Source organism: Sphaerodactylus townsendi, linkage group LG03 (assembly GCF_021028975.2).
Source record: "Sphaerodactylus townsendi isolate TG3544 linkage group LG03, MPM_Stown_v2.3, whole genome shotgun sequence".
In the NCBI taxonomy this organism is placed as follows: domain Eukaryota; kingdom Metazoa; phylum Chordata; class Lepidosauria; order Squamata; family Sphaerodactylidae; genus Sphaerodactylus; species Sphaerodactylus townsendi.
In genome coordinates, this window is record NC_059427.1 from 97,637,902 (window position 1) to 97,659,564 (window position 21,663).

At 42.8% G+C, this 21,663-nt stretch overlaps 1 protein-coding gene across 2 annotated transcripts in view; it reads right to left on the reverse strand.

The window, feature by feature from the left end:
- The window catches only part of SH3PXD2B (SH3 and PX domains 2B), a 134,341-nt gene that overhangs the window by 62,210 nt on the left and 50,468 nt on the right, over positions 1 to 21,663 (reverse strand). For both annotated transcript variants that reach the window (XM_048489861.1, XM_048489862.1), the window contains exon 3: positions 17,901 to 17,976. In XM_048489861.1, the coding sequence (XP_048345818.1) occupies positions 17,901 to 17,976 (76 nt within the window). The remainder of the gene's footprint in view (positions 1 to 17,900; positions 17,977 to 21,663) is intronic.

The following is a 21,663-nucleotide window of genomic DNA, read 5'->3' on the forward strand; positions in this document are numbered from 1 at the left end:
GCTAAACAACTTTGCGTGGAAAAAAAGTAAGGGGGCTAATTTACTTCTTTTCTACAGGGTACAAAAATTAATTGCCGGGGGGGAGGGGGAATACCTGATTTCCCTATTGCAGTGATAGCGAACCTTTTCGAGACAGAATCCCCAAACTGCAACCCAAAACCCACTTATTTATCGCAAAGTGCCAACAGGGCAATTTAACCTGAATACTGAGGTTTTAGTTTAGAAAAAACGGTTGGCTCCAAGGAGTGCGTTACTCAGGAGTAAGCTTGGTGGTAGTCGGTGGCTTTGCCTTGAAGCAACCGTTCAACTCTTCCAACGGGTGAATCATGATCCTAGGAGGGTTTACTCAGAAGCAAGTCCCATTGCCAGCAACCAAGCTTACTCCCAGGTAAAGGATCGCGCTTTAGTTCTTTGCATGAAAATCAGTGGGGTTTAACAGCGTTTAGCAGGGTTACCTACACTGCTTCCCCAAAATGAGGTCTTAGGTTTAATGCTAATAATTGAGCCCAGCGGCCCAGGCCAGCCTGGATATGTGGGGGGGGGGGACACTCTGTTTTGCGTGCCCACAGGGAGAGCTCTGAGTGCCATTTCTGGCACCCATACCATAGGTTTGCCACCCCTGCCCTATTGAGAAGAATGTTGGTTTAGTGGTCTTTCTGCAGTTGCGATTATAAATGTAATGTACCTCTCCATCAATTAAAATCGCCACAGAATTTGTTTTATCTTCCCAGTTGGTAGCAACTGAATGTTCCGGTAAAAGTAGGGTCAGCACTGTTTTTTCTATATTTAGAACTCAGATGGAAATTGGTTGGCTTTTTTCCAAGATTTGCTCAATCGCTAGAGTTAAAAGGAAATTTATAACCCACATTTTCTTATTGATGCACACATAAACCATGCAAGCAATCAAAGTAAACGGCCGGTTAATCTCCTTTGCCATTGACACAAACCAATCACACTAATGCATACTTATTTCTGTACTGCATTTATGAACATTAGTGCTGTTCATTTGATCCAGAGCTACTGTACTCATTCAATATTTATCCATAAATGTGACTTCTTTTAAAGCAGCAGACAATAGCATATAAAAGTATAAGCATTCTCACAGAAAGTGGAAAATAGATATTGTAAGTTCAAACTGCTGCAAAGAATGTTGCTGATGCCTCTCATACATAATTTCTTCTAGTTTTTGTTAGCTGTGTGAAACATTATAGAACAGAAATATGTGAAGCTATGACAGAAAACATCAGGAATTTACTTGCTTCAAAACAAAAAGACTGCTTGTTCAGTCAGGGAGTAGAAATCATTTTTAACACAACCTTACAAACATGAATGCATCTAATTTTCAACAGACTTTAAAAGTTACTATGGCTGTTTCTGCACAGCCAAGGGAGAGAGCCTGCATCGGCATTAATCATGCCAATGCAAGCTCTGGGGCCGTTCGCACAAATGGCCCCATGGGATGCGCAGCTGTTGGAGCAAGCTCCGCACAGCTGCGTATTCCCCTCCCCGGCCCCAAACGCCTCCTTACCTTCTGCTGGCAGCCGCGTTGCTCTATTGTCGCTCTGAGGAGGGAAGGGGACACGCCCCCATGGCCACACCTGAGCCTTTGTCAAAGTAAAGCCACAGCGACGGCTGAAGCACCAGAGACCAGGGGGCGTGTCTCCTTCCTTCCTCAGAGCGAAGCTTGACAACTCCAGCAGAAGGTAGGGAAAGAAGCGTTAAAGAAGGCCGAAGTGGAGAAGGTGGAAAAACGCCGGCATTTGCAGGAAAACTTGCTCCCCAAGCGAGTTTTGAATACACCGTTTTGGCGGGAACAGAGCGTTGTTGCATCGATTTGGCAGCAGCGCCTGTGCGAAGGGTCCCCGCCAAAACGGTGTTTTACTGGGCTGAAGCCGTTGCTTTCAGACTGTGCAGAAACCGCCTATATTTTTGTGAACAATGAATATGTACCTATACTGAGTGCAACAGATATTTTTTATATTTTCAATTGATAAAGATAGATACATAAATTGTCAGGAAGCCAAATCAACAATCAGTTGCAGAAGAGATCCTTTCCTCTCAGCTGCCAGTGCAGATACAGGAGCTCTGCCATCATACTCTTATTCCTTCCAGAAAACAATCTGCCACCCACTTCCGTTTTCATTGATACAAACTGAGTTCCCAAACTGAGTTCCCTATTCTGAAGGCTAAGGGAAGCTTCCATTTCAAACAGTATCGGGTAATTGGAAAAATTCACCAATCCACACCTTCTAGTGCAATACTCTTTACTGGTGTTAAATGTGCAGCATAGATACACTAACCTACCCCAAGTCTTTCAACATACATAAATCAGAACAACATTCTGCTGACATAAATAGGAAGAAAAGACTTAAAGTAGCATCTATCATCAAGCTCCCATATTTGCACATGCAAGCTGGTTTACTTTGACAAAATATTTGGGTAGCCATTACTTTCAAAGAAGTTTTACAGAAAGAATTTGTGAAGGGTGCAAATCATAATTTAGGAGAGAGATCAAAGCAAACATTTATTTTAAAAAAGACAATCTGTTCAAATATGTCTGATCTCAGACTTCTACTCTTTTTTTACACTGAAGTGTATAAGTTTATGTTTATATAATGGTGTTCAGTTGTAATGTAGGCACTGTATGAGCTTCTAGAGCAGAACTGATAACTTGCAGAAATTCTCGTTTCGGTGATGTTCCATAAATTGGTCGCAAGTGTTCATGCTCCACGCTGCAGGATCTCTAAGTAGCCATATGTTAAAAGGGTTGTTAAACCCTTAGTCGTATGTTAAAAGGGTTGACCAAACTGCGAACTGGAGTTGAATGGTAGGTCACCCTGTTGTGTCAGGCCAGAAAAACAAAAATTTGGTCAAGATCACCCTAATCATTTAGCTAATATACTTATAGAGTGACCATTAGTAGAATTTATTTCATAGTAGCCTTATTTACAGTAGTACTAGCAGAAAAGCTCTTTCTTTACAAGGTCTTAGCGCTATATTATTAAGAACTAGCAGGGCACCCATGCTTCGCTACGCATACTTCATCACAGGCTCTCTATGAATTTCGGGTGACATTCAGCATACCTCATCACAGCCTGTCTGTGAACTTCTGGGTTGTTTTTCGCATATTTTGCAGCAGCTTCCCTTACTTGTCTTTTTTAAATTGAATCTGTAAATCGCTTTCTGCGTTTAATCCCTCTCCTCCCTTTAGCTGTTTCAACAGAAGGAACAGGTTTGTATGCGTTGAGGGGGTCGGTGGTAGAATCCAGTTGGGCCACCATTGGCTCAATTGTGCTTTTATTTAGTGGGACATTATCAGGAGACTTGTCGATTCGACACCTTAGGTAAAGCATCAAAAGAAGTGCCCTTCATTAAAATCTCCTATGAAATGAATCATTTTTACTTCCTGTACTACATCCTTTAGCTTGGCAAGCAGGTTTTTAACTGTCACCTTTAGAATATTTGTGCAGATGGCCAGAGTTCAACAGTAAATGTGTAATAACTCAAATAAAACTGAATATTTTGAAAAATCCTTTCTTAGTGAGCTCCTAAACCACATAATAACCTGGTGTGCCAAATTTCAACTTTGTAGGTTAGGTGGTTTTTTAGTTCTTTTGATGAGTCAGGAGTCAGTCAGTCAGTCAATGGTATTTCACGTTTATAGATATAGATATATTAAACCAAAGATCCTTCCTTCGTTCAAAAGGGAACAAATTCTGTTAGCCACTAGGTTGCTTGCTGAATTTTGTAAACAGAGATAACAAACAGGATTTACCCAGTGTGGGAATTTTAATTAACACCAAACTTGGATTGAGGGATAAGGATTTGCTGGGCTCTAACTTCTGAAGGGGAGAGTGGATCTGCATTCTCCCTTTCTACTTAAGTGATGGTCAAAAGATAGTAAAGTTTGCATCAGACTGGCCCAACTTTTCCAGACACAGGGTTTAGCCATTCTTAATGGCTACAAGGGGTGAGATATCCAGAGGAATGATACCTTTTTGTCTGATGGGGGAGAAGTGTTATTGACTATGCTTTCATCTCACAGTCCATTTTGGGTTGGGTGAGGAGTTTTGAAGTTGAGAAATTTTATGGCAGCAACAATCTTCCCTTTCAGTTAGTGTTGGATTTTTCCCAGGTTGATTAACCTATTAGACACATGGGCCCATCAGTGAAGCTGAACAGAAGGGAGGTTAAGCCAGTTTGCTAGACTTTAGCAGCTTCTTATCGACTAAGGATCTCTTCTTTCTTCTCAGTCCTGCCTCCTGTTGAAAGCTAATGTTACTGCAGTCCCCATGGTGCAAATGGGGTTGCAGAATTTTGCAGCATTGTTGGATGTTTTGTGATCTCTGAAAGCTAAGGTTTCGAGGCCCTCCCTTCCTCATGTTTTAAGTGAGATAAGTATTGCTTTGATGATGAATGCAGGTAAACAAAAATAAGTATTGATTTGGTGATGAGTGCAAGTAAACAAAGAGGGTGGTACAGTTTGTCCACCAATGTTTTTGGTGGCAATTCTGCCTTGGCTCTGCATAGATTATTATTGGTAAAAATGGTTTATAAGGCCCCTCTTTTTTCCTTTTTGCAAGAAAAGGAAGTATTGTTCCTACAAGTGGCAGGAGTTTATAGTAGCATTTTATTTTTTTCTTAAAAATTATTCTAGGATTGGTTGTGGTGGGTTTTCCAGGCTGCGTGGCTGTGGTCTGGTGGATCTTGTTCCTAACGTTTCGCTTGCATCTGTGGCTGGCATCTTCAGAGTTTTATCACAGAGGGAAGTCTGTTATTCTAGGATTGTCTGGAGTCTGGACTATAGTATCAGATTCGCCTCTAGGCTAAATATTCTTGTATTCCAGCAGAGGTTTGAGATTACTGTTTCTATGCCCCATTTAATACCACTGGGGCCACTAGGGATGGTTCACTATCACCCTTGATCTTTCCTGTCAATTCCCAACCAGCCTGGCCTCTAGTACTGGAGCTGAAGACAAGAGGTTTAAACAGCACCTTTAGCCAGGGAAAGTTCTGAGTCAGACTTTATGCCTGCAGACCTAATAAAGTCCTTTTCAGATAGGTGAGTTCTGTTTTAGGGGCTTTGTTTACCACAATAAATGACACTGGTGTCATTCCAGAGTCCTGGCTCCAGGCTGTGATTATACCAATTTATAGGAAGGGTTGTAGATCAGACACACCTAACTATTAGCCCATTAGTGTGCTTGTTTCCCTTGGGAAGCTTTATGCCTCTTATTTAATTAGATTCATGGGTAAAGATGGAGGGAATTTTCAGGAGAGAGCAGAATGGCATTCCATGCTAGAACACTGTATAGTTCTTTCCCATCTGGCAGAGAAGTATTTAGCCCTTCCTCCCCAAGGGTGTGCTTGGTGTAGACCAGGGGTAGGGAACCTGCGGCTCTCCAGATGTTCAGGAACTACAATTCCCATCAGCCCCTGCCAGCATGGCCAATTGTAGTTCCTGAACATCTGGAGAGCCGCAGGTTCCCTATCCCTGGTGTAGACTTTATGGATTTAAAGGCTACATTTGATTCTATACTTTGAGAGCGCCATTGGGATAAACTATATGCATCTTCCATTGGTAACAGACATTTATATTTAATACAACAGCTGTATAACAATCCTACTATCCATGTTCATTGTCGCCTTGAGGGGCAATTGACAAAGTGTAATCCTTTGTCTGGAGGAGGCAAAAGTCTGCTTGCCATGCCCTGAGTGCTCTGACTCTCTTTAAACCCAGAATGGTTGATGAGAGTATGGCTGGGAGATCTCCTGACTACCTCTGTGATGTCACAAGTGTGTGTATAAATGTCTGTGTGTAAGTGTCTGTGTGTGCACATGTGCATTACCCTGGAGGATTCCATCCTGGACATCAGGTTCAAGAAATCCCTTTCCAGGGAATAAAGCCTGCCATTGCTGTTGCTCTGGACAAATTGGCAGCCGTTAGGACACTTTTTTGTAGAAAAGAAAAGTTGTTCTTCATGCCTTTTGCTGCATCACATTCAACCACTATCGTTTTGGCGCCTGAGGCTCTAAAGTCCTTTCCTCATCTTCCCTGACATCCAAACTGCTTCAAGCTGTGAGGGCTCCCCACTGTGATAAGGACAGCAGATCCAGGTCTGCAGCCTTGTTGAAGAGATAGTTGTCTTTGTTTGATCTTAACCGCTCTGTGGCATCTTCCATTAGCAAGCGTTGAGGACCAGAGGAGTGGAAAAAGCAAAGGAGGTCAGGCAGAAGACAAAAAAGGCTAAGGAAGAGGCTCTAGCTATTATAGCAGGAAGTTAAGAACATTAGGCAAGACACAAGAGAAAAGCAGAGGAAAAAGGTAGAATAGCTTCTGCAGAGAGCTATCTCGCCTGCTCTCATGGTGCAAGGCAGGAACAGAACCCCGAGTTCCTGCCTTGCAGACAGGAAGTGGAAGTCCTGCCTCCCTGTGCAGCCAGTTGGAAACACCCTAGCTACAAGATGCCCTCCTTCTCAGAGGAAGAAGTATTTAGCTCTTTCTCCCCAAGGGTGTGTTTTGCATAGTCTTTATAAATTTAAAGGCAACATTTGATTTTCTACCTTGAGAGCATCTGTGGGTTAAACTGTATGTGTTTTTTATTGGTGGTAGTCTTTTATACTTAATACAAGTGTAAAACAATCCAACTGCCCATGGTCATTGTAGCCTCGAGGAGAAATTGATGAAGTACATCCCTTTGAGTAGAGGTGGTAAAGCACAGCTGTCTGCTGGTCCCCCTCCTATTCAGTCTCTACAATAATGATCTTGCGGGGGCACCATCTGTGGTGAATTCTTATGTCCCTGTTCTGGCTACCTGTCAGATTCCAATAACGTATTACAGTGGTGGCGAACCTTTGGCACTCCAGTTGTTATGGCCTACAATTCCCATCAGCCCCTGCCAATTGGCCATGCTGGCAGGAACTGATGGGAATTGTAGTCCATAACAACTGGAGTGCCAAAGGTTCGCCACCACAGACTTATTATGTAGATGATGCATGTCCAGGAACAGGCACAGCACCCTACCCCACTTGATGCCTCCATTTATCATGGCAAGACCCCCCCCCCTCACTGGGCCTCAGAAGCTTGACTGACCCATTCTGGAGTGGCAAAGACATGGCTCAACTGTAGTCAGAGGCCAGAATCCATCCTGCAACTCAACTGGATAGCAGAGTTTCAGCTGGAAGTCCAGGCTGTGTCAGTTATGTGCCTACTGCCCAGTAGGAATGCACAGGTGGGATAAAATGAGGGGTGGAGACCCAGCCAGAGAACTAATTGACCAGGAGGGGATAAAAGAACAGGGTTTCCACCTCTAAGATCCTATTGGCTAAAACAATGGGGATAGCACGTAAAGCAGTGATGGCGAACCTTTTCGAGACCGAGTGCCCAAATTGCAACCCAAAACCCACTTATTTATCACAAAGTGCCAACACGGCAATTTAACCTGAATACTGAGGTTTTAGTTTAGAAAAAAGCTAAAATGGTTGGCTCTGAGGTGCGCATTACTCGTGAATAAGCTTGGTGAAGCAACCATGCAATGCTTCAAATGGGTGAATCACAACCCTAGGAGGGTTTACTCAGAAGCAAGCCTCATTGCCAGCAACCGAGCTTACTCCCAGGTAAAGGATCGTGCCCAGGCCAGCCTAGATATGTATGTGTAGGGGGGGATTATTTTCCACCGCCCCCACATGATGAACTCTGTGCATGCGTGCCCATAGAAAGGGCTCCGAGTGCCACCTCTGGCACCCGTGCCATAGGTTCGCCACCGCTGATGTAAAGGCTGTGAGGGCCTATGCAAACTCTCTTAGTCTCAGGTCAAGGAGGTGGTGGTTAGGGTTGCTTCTGTTGCAGAGCCAGCACAAAGAGAGGATGAAAAGGGAGAAGCAGAAAACACACTGACAGGAGGACCCAGGTGAGCACAACCCCTTCCCCCTCCACATCTGAGGCTTGAGACACAGACTACACCTCAAGCTGGCAACCAGGTGGACGGTGTAGCCCACAGGTGTCAAACTCACGGCCTTCCAGATGTTATGGACTACAGTTCCCATCACCCCCTGCCAGCATGATGCTGGCAGGGGGTGATGGGAACTGTAGTCCATAACATCTGGAGGGCCACGAGTTTGAGACCTATGGTGTAGCCACTGGCTCAGCTTCTCCCTTAGACTATTCATTCATCCTTGCTAGGGCTCATAGAGTGTGCTGTATTTGGGGGAGGGGAGGGCACTGTGCCTTTTACTCTTTCATCTTATTTCTGTTGATTGACTGTTCTTAAATGTCAGAGGGATTTTCTTGGTTAGGTTGAATGCTTCCCCTCTACTGTTTTGATGGACAGATTTCGAGGAGTACTCACAGGGACAGACTGTGTCTTTGTGGATCTGGTGCGACTGAAATTTTAGCTCATATCTTCTTCGACTATATGTTGGTGGCTCCTTTGGGATTCTGGATTCTGCCAATGTGCTTCTGGAACTTCTTATGCTCCCCCAGTTTAGCTGATATTGATTTTGGTATATAGCTGGTTATGACAAAATGTTTGGCTGTAGTAACTTCAATGTGAGAGTATAGCTGGAGGGTAGTATTAGAGATTTGATGCTGGTCAAGACTGTTGGGTTATTGGATTATTTGAAATAAAAGATAATTTCAACCATACACTCAGCTTCTGACTATTTATTATGCCCAAATGCTGATGCAGCTATGTTTGCTCAAGGAATTATTTCATGTTCATTTTTAGATTCAATGTAGTAAAGGCCTGTACAAACTAGGAAGCATTTCCTTTAGTAGTCACAAACTAACACATGTGCCAGTTTCTAGTCCTCTTTGTAACTCCATCTAATATAAACACTACAAAGTAAGGAACTCCTCAAAGTCTGGCATCAGCTTGATCTTTATAAACTGGCCAAATCAGACACTTCTATTCATTTTCTCCATGTGAAAACGTCCTGCAGCCATAATACAGGGCTTTAGAGCTATAAAAGCAGAAAGAGGAACCAAGTTGAAAAAAACAGATCGTCTGCTAGTAATTACAAAGCTGTCTTCAAGACAACTGACTTGGAGTGCTGAATCGGTTCTTATTACTGCCCAACACAGGCTCTGCAAAAACCAATACAGAAAGTCACAGAAGGATAATACGGAGGCATAAGTGCACAGAAGAAGCAAGCAGACTTCCTTCTGCACCTCCAATTCAGTACTTCCTGAACAGATCTATCTGGAACAGCAAGGGACCAGAATGAGGTAAGAAGCAGTTCAGTATGCACTAAGCTCAGATCACATGGCAAATTCCCCCTTCTGTATTCAATAGCTGCTAACACAGACAGAGGTGAAAGGTCACACCAGACAAGAATCACAAGCAGCCATCAAAGGCGATAAAAAGCAGTGAGATGGCTGTGACTCTTCCCCACAGATTGTAGCCAACAGACACCAGCCGTGGCACATTCAGCAGTGATTACATCATTGCATGGAAACCAGCTTTTCTCCAAAGTTAATCAAAAGAGGGCTTTCAATCATTCTGTGCACTTAGTCATCAAGAAGATTTCTATACACTACTTTGCATACTCTGTCTGCTCTACCATAAGGGTGAGTATGATAAGCTTGCCATCCAAAAAGTTTGCACAAGAAAATGGGATTTGTTGTCAGATGACACAAATTTTGGGGTAGCGAGCCCTATCCCTCCTGAAATCGAAAAGGCAGAGCTTCAGCAGGAAAGATTGTGGGTATGCCAACATTAGGAGGAGAACTCGGCTTCTATGCCCTGTTTGTTGGCCCTCCAGGGAAACTGACTGGCTGCTCTGTGAATCCCGGTTCTGGAATAGAGGAACTGCTGCTCTGATCCAGATGGGCTCTTCTAACACCTTCCTAAAATATAACACGGCATTTAAAAAGGAATCCTGCCCTTATTGCAAGAGTGCTGCATTCCATACAGGTAGAGACAGATCATAGCTTTGACTGGGATTTTGTAGAGTTCAGCATATTTCCTCCCCATTTTTTTCCTGATTTTTATCACCTCGCAAATTGCATCCAGATTCTCTTCAGCTTTGGCCTCTATGCACTTTTAACCATATGTGCACATTCTCTTTCCAGATGAAAAGATCAGTTGCCAGGAACTGGCAGGTATTCATGATGCCTAGAGCTTGCTATACAAAGGTTGGAGGAAGCCCTCTGGCAACAGCAAATTAAGTGTACAAACTAATGGACAGAATGTCAGACCAAAGGCAATGAACAGGAAACTAGGATATTCTCAGCCACTTGTAGGGATGCAATAAGAACTTAAATTCGTTCAGCGAGCTGTGGTTCTTTGACACAAAGTAAAATGACAATCTCCTACCAAACAAATCAAAAGGAGTCTGAATAGTGACAACCAGGGGACATTAGTGCCTTCCCAACAAGCTCACTGAAGATTCCATTTCCCCAAGACAGCTAGTGCAATACAATACAGTGTCAAAAGACCTGAGCTGTAAACCAGCAAATCCTCTGTGTGAATCTACCTGTAGGGGTGAGCCCGCGAACCCAGCAGAACCGTAGAAAGAGTGCTTGGAATGCCGGTGCCGGCTACGACCTTCTGGGCGCACCCACTCCCCCAACCCCCGTTCCCCCATGAGTCACGGGTCATGAACTACCCGACCCACAGTCACCAGGTGTCCCAGACAAAGGGACAAAAGGGCCCTTGCCCCTAGGTGAGGATTAGACCCAGACGCGGATGCTTCCTCCTGCACGTAGCAGCCCCGATGAGATCATGCATCACATGATGATCTCCCGTTCTCCCGCTCTCCCGACCTCCCGCCTGCCCGACCCCCTTACACGCCCCTAGTAGAACCCTAATAAAAGGTGCAAGGGACGAGCACACGGCAGAGTTGCCAGGATCACGGGATCCCGCGCTTCCTGCTGCTGGCTCTCTCCACCAGATGAAATCACCGCGTCTCGTCTCTTCCTTGTGACCTCGCGGTCACGACTTCATCTACCCTCTACCATTAACTTGCCTGGTGGCAGAGAGGGTTCTTAGCACAAGTGGCCCTAGAAGCCACTTCAGGCACTCTACCAAGGTGACAGTGTCAATGCAGTGCTGGCCATGACCACTGCCTAGTTGTCCCAGCCAGTGGCAGCATGGGGGGGAGGGGAGATAATGGGCATCATTGCCGCTTCTTGTTGCTCCCGGCACTGCTGCTGGCCAGGTCCTTAGGAGCAGATATGCTTCTGGGGCTCAAATAGCTTCCAGTAACAAAGTTAGGACCACCTACACTGTTGCTAACTGAGTTCAAAGATAAGCCTCACTGGCACTCACAGCACTGCTAGGACCAACCCTGCTGCAAGCAAGTGGCGACACAGGAGGAGGCAATGGGTATAAGCAACACCGTGTCACCGTCAGTCAGATCCCACTTGGTATAGCAAAACATCATCAACGCCTCATCAGAAGGCCTTAGGCAGGCCGCAACCTCTCAGAAATAACCTCTCAGAATAAAGTTTCCAAGTCTGCAATTTTAGAAGAATTTTTACAGGATTGTTGCAAGTCGTACAAACACATGTGAATTAAACATTCAAGAACCCGGTGTAATGCAATTATTCCTAATATCCGCAAGAAGGAAACAGGAAAAGGTCAGATTCCCAGTTTCCTAGCAGAAGTAGCAACCAAAAGATGCAAGAGAAGGCATCAACAGTATAATAGTGTTGTATCAAATTTAGTATTTTGCAGTGATCCGGGAAAGCATTTCGCTCTCCCAGTGGTCTAACCAGGGAAACAGAAATGCAAACACATGTGCATCCTAACTTGCCAAGGTTTTGTGGGGAAGGTTCAAAGGTATTACTGAAAAGTTGACATCAAGCAGTACAGCCTGAGAGGAAAGCAGATAACCATCCAACATACATTTATCCCTGGGAATCTGGTATGGTCTTCAGTTTAAGCTTCCACAAAATGCATTTCACAGCCAAAGTTAAAAGCTTCAGCTTCAGGCAAAGTTTTCCTTCCATACATTCTGTGCAGCCCTTCCTGTGAAAGACCAGCGGGAATAGGCTCTGGATCACCATGGATATATAGAGTCTGGAAGACTCAGTTCTGCTTATAAAAGCTGTTTCCTGAAAGATTTGGCAGAATCTATGCAAGGCCAGCCTGGAGGAGTTTCTTTCTTGGCTCTCTATTTCTTGGGGTCTCTCTTTTGCATTACCTCTGAAGCCCCTCCCCTTCACGCTCCGAGGATTCCAAACTGTTGAATACACATTTGGAAAAGCATACAGTTATTTTACCTCATCTAGTGTATGTATTTATAGTCATAGCAGCAGCTTTTTTTATATTCAAACTAACATGCAAAAAGCGTTCACACCCAGGGTGATATTGGCCATCAGCAGTTTAACAGGAGTTGCTTTGCCAATTCGCCCGGCTTTGCTGATAACGCTGACATTATATAATTTGGGATATATTAGGCCAGAGAAGCTGAGGACATACTATGCCTTTTGTATACATTATTCTACTTCATCACAGATGAACATGCAAATCAGTGCAAATACCTCATGCATGGTGTCCAAACCCACTTGTCTCTCCAGGAAGGAACTACTTCTACTAATTCTGTGAGATTATATCACCTGTTCAATTCTTAACAAAAGGCAAAGCAGACTGACTCTATTGAAAAGGACAGGTTTCAATAAAAATTCTCCTATAGCTTAACAAAAAACTCCTCCGCCCCTGCAGAGAATCGTTGGATCCTTGGTTTTAAATAAGTAAGAATCTTTATTCAGATCTAATGAACACCTACTCTCCTCCTGGTTCTTACACCTCTCCCTAAGTGCTGGAGACAATCTGAAATCTCTTAGAAGAGGAATACTGAGGTTTGCATACAATGTTTATTAAATCAGTAGTGCAACCCTAAACAGTTACATCCTTCTAAGCCCATCAAAATCAATGGGCTTTGAAGGGTGTAACTCTAGTTTGGATTGCACTTTAAACTGCATACTCAATGCATGAATACCAAGAGTGTTTGAACAACATCTGGCTGGTATAGATTAACAGAATAATTTCAGGGTTTTCCAATGAAAAGGGTCAAATGATACTTCCTTCTTGTGCATACGGCATCTGCTTAGACACTTTCTCTACCTGATCAATATCCTATCAAATCACCCCTTTCTGCATTATGTTCTGGCAGGTTCTAGGGAAGGTGAGACTGTCAATCCATTGTGCAACTTTAGCAAGAATCTGGGAATGTTGACAATTACTAAATTAACTTACAGCCATTTGGAAAGATTCACCATCTCTGTAAACCTGGCTTACTCGTAAGTATAGATTGGAAGAGTGGGAGGAGAATTAGCAGTGTATGAAATTCAAGTGAACAACAGCAACTATATATCTAGTTTTCTTTAGGAGAAAAAGGCTTCAGGTCCTAAAGATAAGGAAATTACCATTCTCACTATTCAAAAGCATCATCTTGGCATAATTAGAGATATTGTGTTGTTTCTGTGTAATTTCTGTGCTCCAAAAGCAGTACAAGCCCAGTCTACAGGCTTTTTATTTCTTTAAAAATAAATATTTAGTTTAAATGTGTTTTGCCTTGGGATTCAGGGAACCGCATAGCCCAGTGGTGGTGAACCTATGGCACGGGTGCCAGAGGTGGCACTCAGAGCCCTCCCTGTGGGCACGTGCAAACAGAGTGCCCCCCCCCCCACACACACACATCTAAGCTGGCCTGGGCCGCTGGGCTCGATTATTTGCATTAAATCTAAGACCTAGTTTTGGGGAATCAGTGTAGGTAACCATGTTAAGCGCTGTTAAACCCCACTGATTTTCATGGGAAGAAGTAAAACGCGATCCTTTACCTGAGAGTAAGCTTGGTTGCTGGCAATGGGGCTTGCTTCTGAGTAAACCCTCCTAGGGTCATGATTCACCCATTGGAAGAGTTGCACAGCTGCTTCAAAGCAAAGCCACCAACTATCACCAAGCTTACTTTTGAGTAACGCACACCTCAGAGCCAACTATTTTTTCTAAACTAAAACCTCAGTATTCAGGTTAAATTGCCGTGTTGGCACTTTGTGATAAATAAGTGGGTTTTGGGTTGCAGTTTGGGCACTCTGTCTCGAAAAGGTTCGCTATCACTGGCCATAGCCCCTAAGATACTGTTTTTTCTCTTTATTCATGCTTTAACAGAGCTCTCAAACTCACCTTTGGAGTTTGGGTATCTAAACAGCTTTGGGCAAGGAAAGATATTTGATTATTTCCCGTCTCAAGTAAGTACTGTGTGTTTCATTTTCCCAGGATGTCAGAGTCTCTGGATATAAAGAAAAACACTGGTGTAGGCCGCAAAACCCACAACTGAAGGAGCAGAGATTGTGCTGATTCAAGATGTTTGTGTAATTTACGTGAACAGTTCTCATAATTCATGGAGACAACTTCCTGACCATCCTAAAGAGTTCAGTCTCACCACATGTCAGATGTATCTTGTATAAGTACAAGTATTTTGCCCATATCTCCATAGTAATGACATCAGTTTGACCTGGATGTATTGACTACAAAACACATGGTAAGCAGCCAGAAACAGACTTTAAAACAGCTGCAAGAAATGGATTTTTTCAGTCTCAAAACATCAGGCAGCAACTTTGATAGGCTCTAAGTCTGAACCCCCAACCAAAACACAAAAGGCGCTTTTACACAGAAAAGACACAGACTTTTGCCTCTGATGACTACAGCTTTCAACTAATAGCTCAACACTACAACTGTTCCATTATCTTTAATTTACATTTGTAAAAAAGTATAATGAGGAATTGAAAATTATTTCCATTGCAGGCATGGTCTTTTGCTAAACTTAAGGGATCATTTAAAATCTGAAGACCAAAAATCTACTCTTATGCAAAACAGGCCCAATCTGAAAAACAAAATTCCTTTTAAGAAAATGGGGGGAGGCACACACCCAAATATTAACTGTGCAGACCATTTGTCCTACCTAGAAAAATACCTTGTCCACTGAACTGAATGTATTCTTAATTTCTATCAAAGGCCCTCAAATCTGAAATGTGTTAGAGGTTTATGAAGAATGCTAAAGGCAGCTCGATGGACAGGATACATGGAAACATTTTTCAACTGTCAGAAACCACAATGTATAATGTTACCAATGAGGGCTTCACAGAAAGCAACATATTTGAAACAGAAAGCAGAAGCCATATCCTGATGCTGGTAATGAAACTCCAGTGTTACCATGCCAATGTGAGAGTGTTGCAGAAAAAGCAAACTATCAGATTGGATTGTTTGAAAAAAGTGAAACAGAGAAAGACCCAGTTTTTCTATAAAAGGGATTAGCAGTTGGAAATCTGAAAACTCAGTGTGGTCCCTTGAGATGTATCATCTGAGCCCCCAGGAATGAAGCCATGTCCGGAAGAAAGTCAGAGGGACAGCTGTCTCTCCCACTTGCAAAAAGAGGATTCTGTTGCTCATCTCTCTTTTCCCCTCCCTGAATGAATTTCCAAGCCAGCCTTAAGGACAAAGGGAGGCCCAGCATGGAAGAGAGCTCTTCTTCCTATGCACGTCTGTCTCTTTCACACTTTGCCACTGCCCACCATCAAATCCCTAAAAAAATCTCAATAAGCCAGCCTAAAATTTGCATCTTGAGTACTTCGTTAGGCAGGCGTCAGAAGTTCATTTCCAGGCATTCCTGAATAATATGCATTATTTAGACCAATTTCAATCTGGCCTCCGGCCTGGGACAGTCTTGGTCATCCGGATGTACTGGTAAGCATCTGTGTGACAGATGCTGCTGCTTCTCCTGGACCTCTCTGAGATTTTTTTATTCCCTTTGATCACGATGCCCATCTAGGATGCCTGGCAAGTATTAAACAAGAATGCAACATTATGGGGAGGGTCACATTCACTCTGAAGGTTGTAGCCAGAGAGACTGTTCTTGGACCCAGTACTACATCTGAATATCTAGATCACGTCCATGATTAGAGCTATCTTTACCAGCCTCAGTTGATCTGCAAAGCTGCATCCTGTCCCATGGAGAGATGAGGTAATTATTTTACAAGTGCTAGACTACTGCTATATATTTTATGCAAGGCTGCCCTTGGAAACCATTTGAAAAATTAAAAATGGGGCAGCATAGCTGTGGACTAGCACAGATCACAAGGGTCACATCCCTCCAGCATTAAAAGACACATAATGTAAAAGACTAATGTGTCTGGTATGCTGGCACTGTTTTCGTTTGTTCAGATTCAGGTTCTGGTTCAGATAGTAAGATGGGGTATAAATGGGGCAAGTACATTTGTTATCCTTTCCCCATCAGACTTCAATGTGAGAAAGGGCAAGAGAATTCTTCCTTATGTCCTCTTCTGTTTGGGTCTTCCTATTGCCCTTGCTCCTCCACAGCTCAAAAATTGCTGGGAAAAGGAAAAAGAACGAAGGGGAAATCTCCTTTGTGCATCTGTTGTCAAGCCCCTCCCCTTTTCCCTTTCCCACATTCTTCACATATTTGCTAACCTCTCCCCCCTGCCCCATTATTTTTCAGTTTGGAAAAGCAAAACAGAAAAGAAAGATAGTGTGCAGTGGGTGAGGGAGAAAAGAGGGCTGCACAGAGGCTTCCTACTTGCATATTTTTTTCATTTCTTCATCCTCTGCCCACTTCCATGCCAGAAAACAGAGTTGGGTCAAAGCACAAGATGTTCTTGTCAGTCGGCTTCTTGACCAACTTGGCCTCCTTAATCTCTGCTCCCCCCCCCCACCTCCAATGGCATAATAAAAAGATTGGCTGCAGACTAGGGCATGATGGCTGCATCAAGAACAAGTAGGCATGGGTCCAAAGAATCAGGAACCCAAGAACATAATGGATGGTGAAGCAAAGGCAAAACTAAAATTGGGGTAAATTATATACGGGATCCAGCATGGTGTAGTAGTCAAGAGCAGCAGACTCTAATCTGGAGAACCAGGTTGGTTTCCCCCACTCCTCTGCATGAAACTTGCTGGGTGACCTTGGGCCAATCACCGTTCTCTCAGAACTCTTTCAGCCCATGCAGAAGTAGGCAATGGCAAACCACCTCTGAACATCTCTTGCCTTGAAAACCTTACCAGTCACTAGCAGTCAGAACAAACACATACACAAAACCATACATAGTGCCTAGGAACAGGAGTGATTGAGCACTCTTAGCAGCAAGGAAGTGGATAAGCATGGGCAGTTTGGAAAACTGGGGACAGCTGACTGCACAACCAAGGCTGGCACTAAATCCTGGATCCTGAGAAGGAAACTCTGCTAGTTGAAGGTTCTGCTGACATTACAGGACTGAGAACAGGTCTTAAATACACAGCCTTGGCTGAGAAGCAAACACGGTCTTGGAGGGGCTGAATAGACTGATTTGAAAAGTTCAATCAGTTCTTTGGCTGTCAGCTCTGAGTTTTTCAAATTGTCTCCCCACTTAAAAGGCTTTCTTGTGTAAAAACAACCAAACACAAAAGAGCTGTAACAGTTTAGGTTCTGGGGAAAAGTGAAGAGTTTAAGTAAGCAGAACAGAGCAATCAGGGTAACCTTTCTCAAAGTGAACCCTCCTCTGCCTTCCAAAAATGGGATGGGATGCTTCAGCAGCAGAGTGCAGCCAAACTGTAATTCCTGTTTTTCCAAATTTTAGACACTACCACTTGCTCTGGCTTCTCTGCTCCTCCCATCCCATTCTGCTGGCACACAAAACTGCATACCAAACTCTTTTCTTTGCATTTAGGCCAACAACCTAAGGAAGAACTGGAACCAAAATGTATCTCCTAAAAGTAACCATAGTGGTCAGTAAACCAGAGAAGTAAGAAAAAGCCATAGGCTCAGAGTCAAACTAGATGTTATAGCAGCCTCGGGCCACAGTGGCCATTGATGACATTCTAAAGAAAAAATTGGTCATTTAAAAATGCCACATGTGCCCACATGCAAGAATTCCATTTGACAGTTCTGCTGTTCACCTTACAAACCTGGCAGAAAGGGGATGATCCTTTGTTTGGGGTCCTTCTGACCTCCTTCCATTGGAAATTTGTCCAACATTTGCATCTAAAAAAAAGAGGAAACAGGGTTTTTTAAAGTCACTGAAATAAATCTAATGACAGAATTGAAGGCTTAAAGAGGTTTCTTGTGGTTTCCTTGCAATCCTTGCAAAGGATTTTTTTTCTTAAAGCTACAGGCATTTCTTTTACCATTTGGAGTTTTTTAAAAAAACAATTCCAATTATTTTTTTAAAAGCTTTCAGGTTTTTCTGCAAGCCTGGGGCATTTTTCAAGTTTGTAGAAAGATCTGTCTTTTCTATTCATTCAAGTATCTATAGATTTTTCCATGCTGAGAATGAGATATTGTTGATACTATTCCGTATGATAGACCTCACAGTTCAGAGTGCAAAAATGTTTTCCAAAATGTTCTAACAAAATAATGCCATCCAAGATGTAATAAAATATCAAGGTATTCCAAGATTTAAACATTTTCAGTTTCAGCCAAAGGTCTTTGAAATCAAACTATTCCCCATTAAGCTGCAGTTTCCCGATAGTTACCATGGGTTCAGTTCATTGTAAAGTCTTCTACAGGAGGGAATTTTAGTTAGCCCCTGTCCCTTCAAAACATTTCCCAAGAGGTAGTCTTCCTTCTTTACTCAGCAATCCCCTGTTTTAACTCTAGCCAGTCAGTCAGGGCGAGGTGCCAAGGGTAGCTGGAGACTGTAATATTCATGACGTATATGGTAGTCCATAGTAGTCTATGGTGATATATAGAGCACAAGTTAAGGTTAACAGCAATTAGAACCAGACAAAGACTGAAAGAACTCAAAGGAAGCAAGACACAGTGGACTTTCTTGAAAGCAACCAAGAGAAGTCACAGTCTACAGCTTCAAATCTGCTCAAGAAAAGCAAGTACTTTGATTTAAACAGACCCAAGGGTGGAGTTAGGGTCTTAATTATCCTAGGTAATAAACCTGTTGTTCGAATTGTTGAACCTGGCTTGTGTTTCAGGTACCAAAAACAGATTCACTTGGGGGGCAGAACACAAACCATCTTCAGAGATTTCTAAAATTCAGTAGGGAAACAAAACCTCTCTACAACTGATGCACTACCCATTATAGTTAAAAAATATTGTCCTTCAGACTAGTGGAATTTTGAACACACTACTCTGTCATCCACATGAAAACTCCCAATGTCTTCTGCACAATCAGACACATTACATGAAAATAAAAAAGTGCTATAATACATCAAATAAACAGCCAACAAAACCTATATTGCCAAAGCAGCATAGTGCTATCATAATCTGGCTAGGCCCCTCTCCAGTGCCTAGATGGTAAGTGGAATTTTTTCACAAAAGATTTAAACTATTCTATTCTTCATCCACAATGTAGTGAAAATGTACATCAATTGCCTGATTAATATTATTCATTTTCTATACCCTGTTCCACATAAAGACATAAGCAAAATTGTAGCTTCGTCTGCCATTTTTTCCTGCCCCCCCCCCCACATACTCCAAACACCCCTCTTGGTGTCTAGTCCAGACCAGGCTGTGATGAGTGGGGGGCACAGTGCACGTGGGGGGGGGCGCAGGAGGAAATGGTGGATGAAGTTACATTTTTACTTAGGTTTTTATGTGGAACAGGGTATAGAAAACAATAAAATGGAAAAAGGGGGGATGTTGTCAGTCAGTCTGGGGAGAGACCAGAGAACAAATAAAGTAAATACATCAGGAAATCACCTGGTACTTTGTTTTTCTGTGATTTTCAAGTTGCTTGCCCAATTTAGAACAAAATGTTTATCATTAGGTCTGGCCAGGTGATAATTCACAAAACTAGGATCACCGACTGCCTCCAAGAAGTAAGGGTGCTGAAAGTCCATTCCCACAAGCAGAGCATAGAGGATCAGGAGGCAGAGCCCACAGAAGATATTTTGCACATCTATAGTGTATAAGAAGAACATTAGCTTTGAGTTGCAACTGATTCATGGTTGACCCAACAAGTCTTCTGCAACCATAGTCTCAGAACAACACAATAACTGTGCCACCATCGGATGACAGAAAATAATCTACATACAGATCTAATATATCAAAAATGAGTCAAGTCACACACTGTATGCATTATCAAGGACCTCAGCATACATATTTTCTCAAAAAATATGTATCGACTTCAAAGATAAAGAACAGGATACCAACCCAACAGGATACTAAGCCATGAAAGCATTTGGAGAGATCATCCAGGGATTTGGAATGAGGTGTCTCCAATATGCAGATGAGACCCAGCTCTATTTCTCCTTAACAGTTTAGCCAGGTGGGTTTGTGGGAATCCTGGACAAGCACCTGGAGAAGGTAACAGGATTGATGGTCATTAAATAGAAGTTCAGTCCTGTCAAGACTGCAGTTCTGTTGGTCAATGGAGAAGCTGCTCAGGGACACAGTCAACCTGGTCTGGAGGGGATGGAGCAGATTTATAGCTTCGGAGTACTATTGGATCCTGTCTTACAGACGAAGGCTTAGGTGTCCTCTAGGGCACATAGGATCTTTTATCAGCTCTGGCTAATTCACCAGGTATGGCCATTCCTTGGAAAATGTAATCCAGCAACAGTGATTCATGGTGAACTTCTTCCATGGTTCTGTGGCAGGACTAGTCCTCAAGTGGAAACTGTACGTGAACACTGTGTGTAAACATACTGGTGTTTCTTCAATAATGTTTCATGACCCTAGGTCTTGATCTCCAGCTTGGGGGAGGAAAAAATTGTACTGTCTCCTTTCACCCTCCAGATAGTGTTTCAGTATACTATGCTGCTAATGCACATAACCTGTTAGTGATCCGTTAAGTTGGGTGTTCCTGGCTTATTCTTAAATAATTGCGCGTGAAAGCACTGTAAATTAACGTAAATGAAACACTGGATGAGACATCGGTTTTATGAAGCAATTAACCATCCACTTGATGGCCCATAACATATACATTAATAGCTTTATTAAACATGAGTGCTGTCTAATATCTTATGGGTTCCTTCTAAGAAAACATTTATAACAAACACACAAGACGTGTCTGCTGGATTTTCTAATGTAATTCACTACTTAGTCAATGCTAAACAACAATGAACATAACTCTTCCCAGTATGCTCTCCTGGTTAATTATGGAATTAGAAGGGCTGTTTGCAACTTTCCCAGGCAGTTAATAACAGAAGACAACTGTATTTAACAAGGAACCAAAGGAAAATGACAGCTTGTTTATCAACTGGTCACTACAGAGAAATCTTTCCCAGTCTGACCACATCAGTGTCATGCCAGTGCAATCTTAACAGAATTAATGGACTTGTAGCAAATCCCTTTTGCTCATTTTCCTATAAAATTGTTCTTTGGGATTACCGTATATACTCGCATATAAGCTGCGACCATTCGATAAGTTTCCAGGGCACCCACAATTTTACCACAAAAAAACTGCAGGGAAAACTTATTGATCTTCAAGACATATAAGTCGAGGGTGGGAAATGCAGCAGCTGCTGGTAAATTTCAAAAATAAAAATAGATGCCAATAAAATTACACTTTCAGTTCGAGGCATCCAGTAGGTTAAATGTTTTACTGAATATTTATTTCAAAGAAAAAAACAGTGAAAACTGGCTCTGTAAGAAGTGGAAAGAAAGAGGGTCGAAAGCAAGAACAATATAAGGTATCAACAATAACTTTTAAAAAGTACAAAACCTTGAGCTCAACCAGCAAACCAAGCTAAAACACAAGAGTTAAAATCCTCC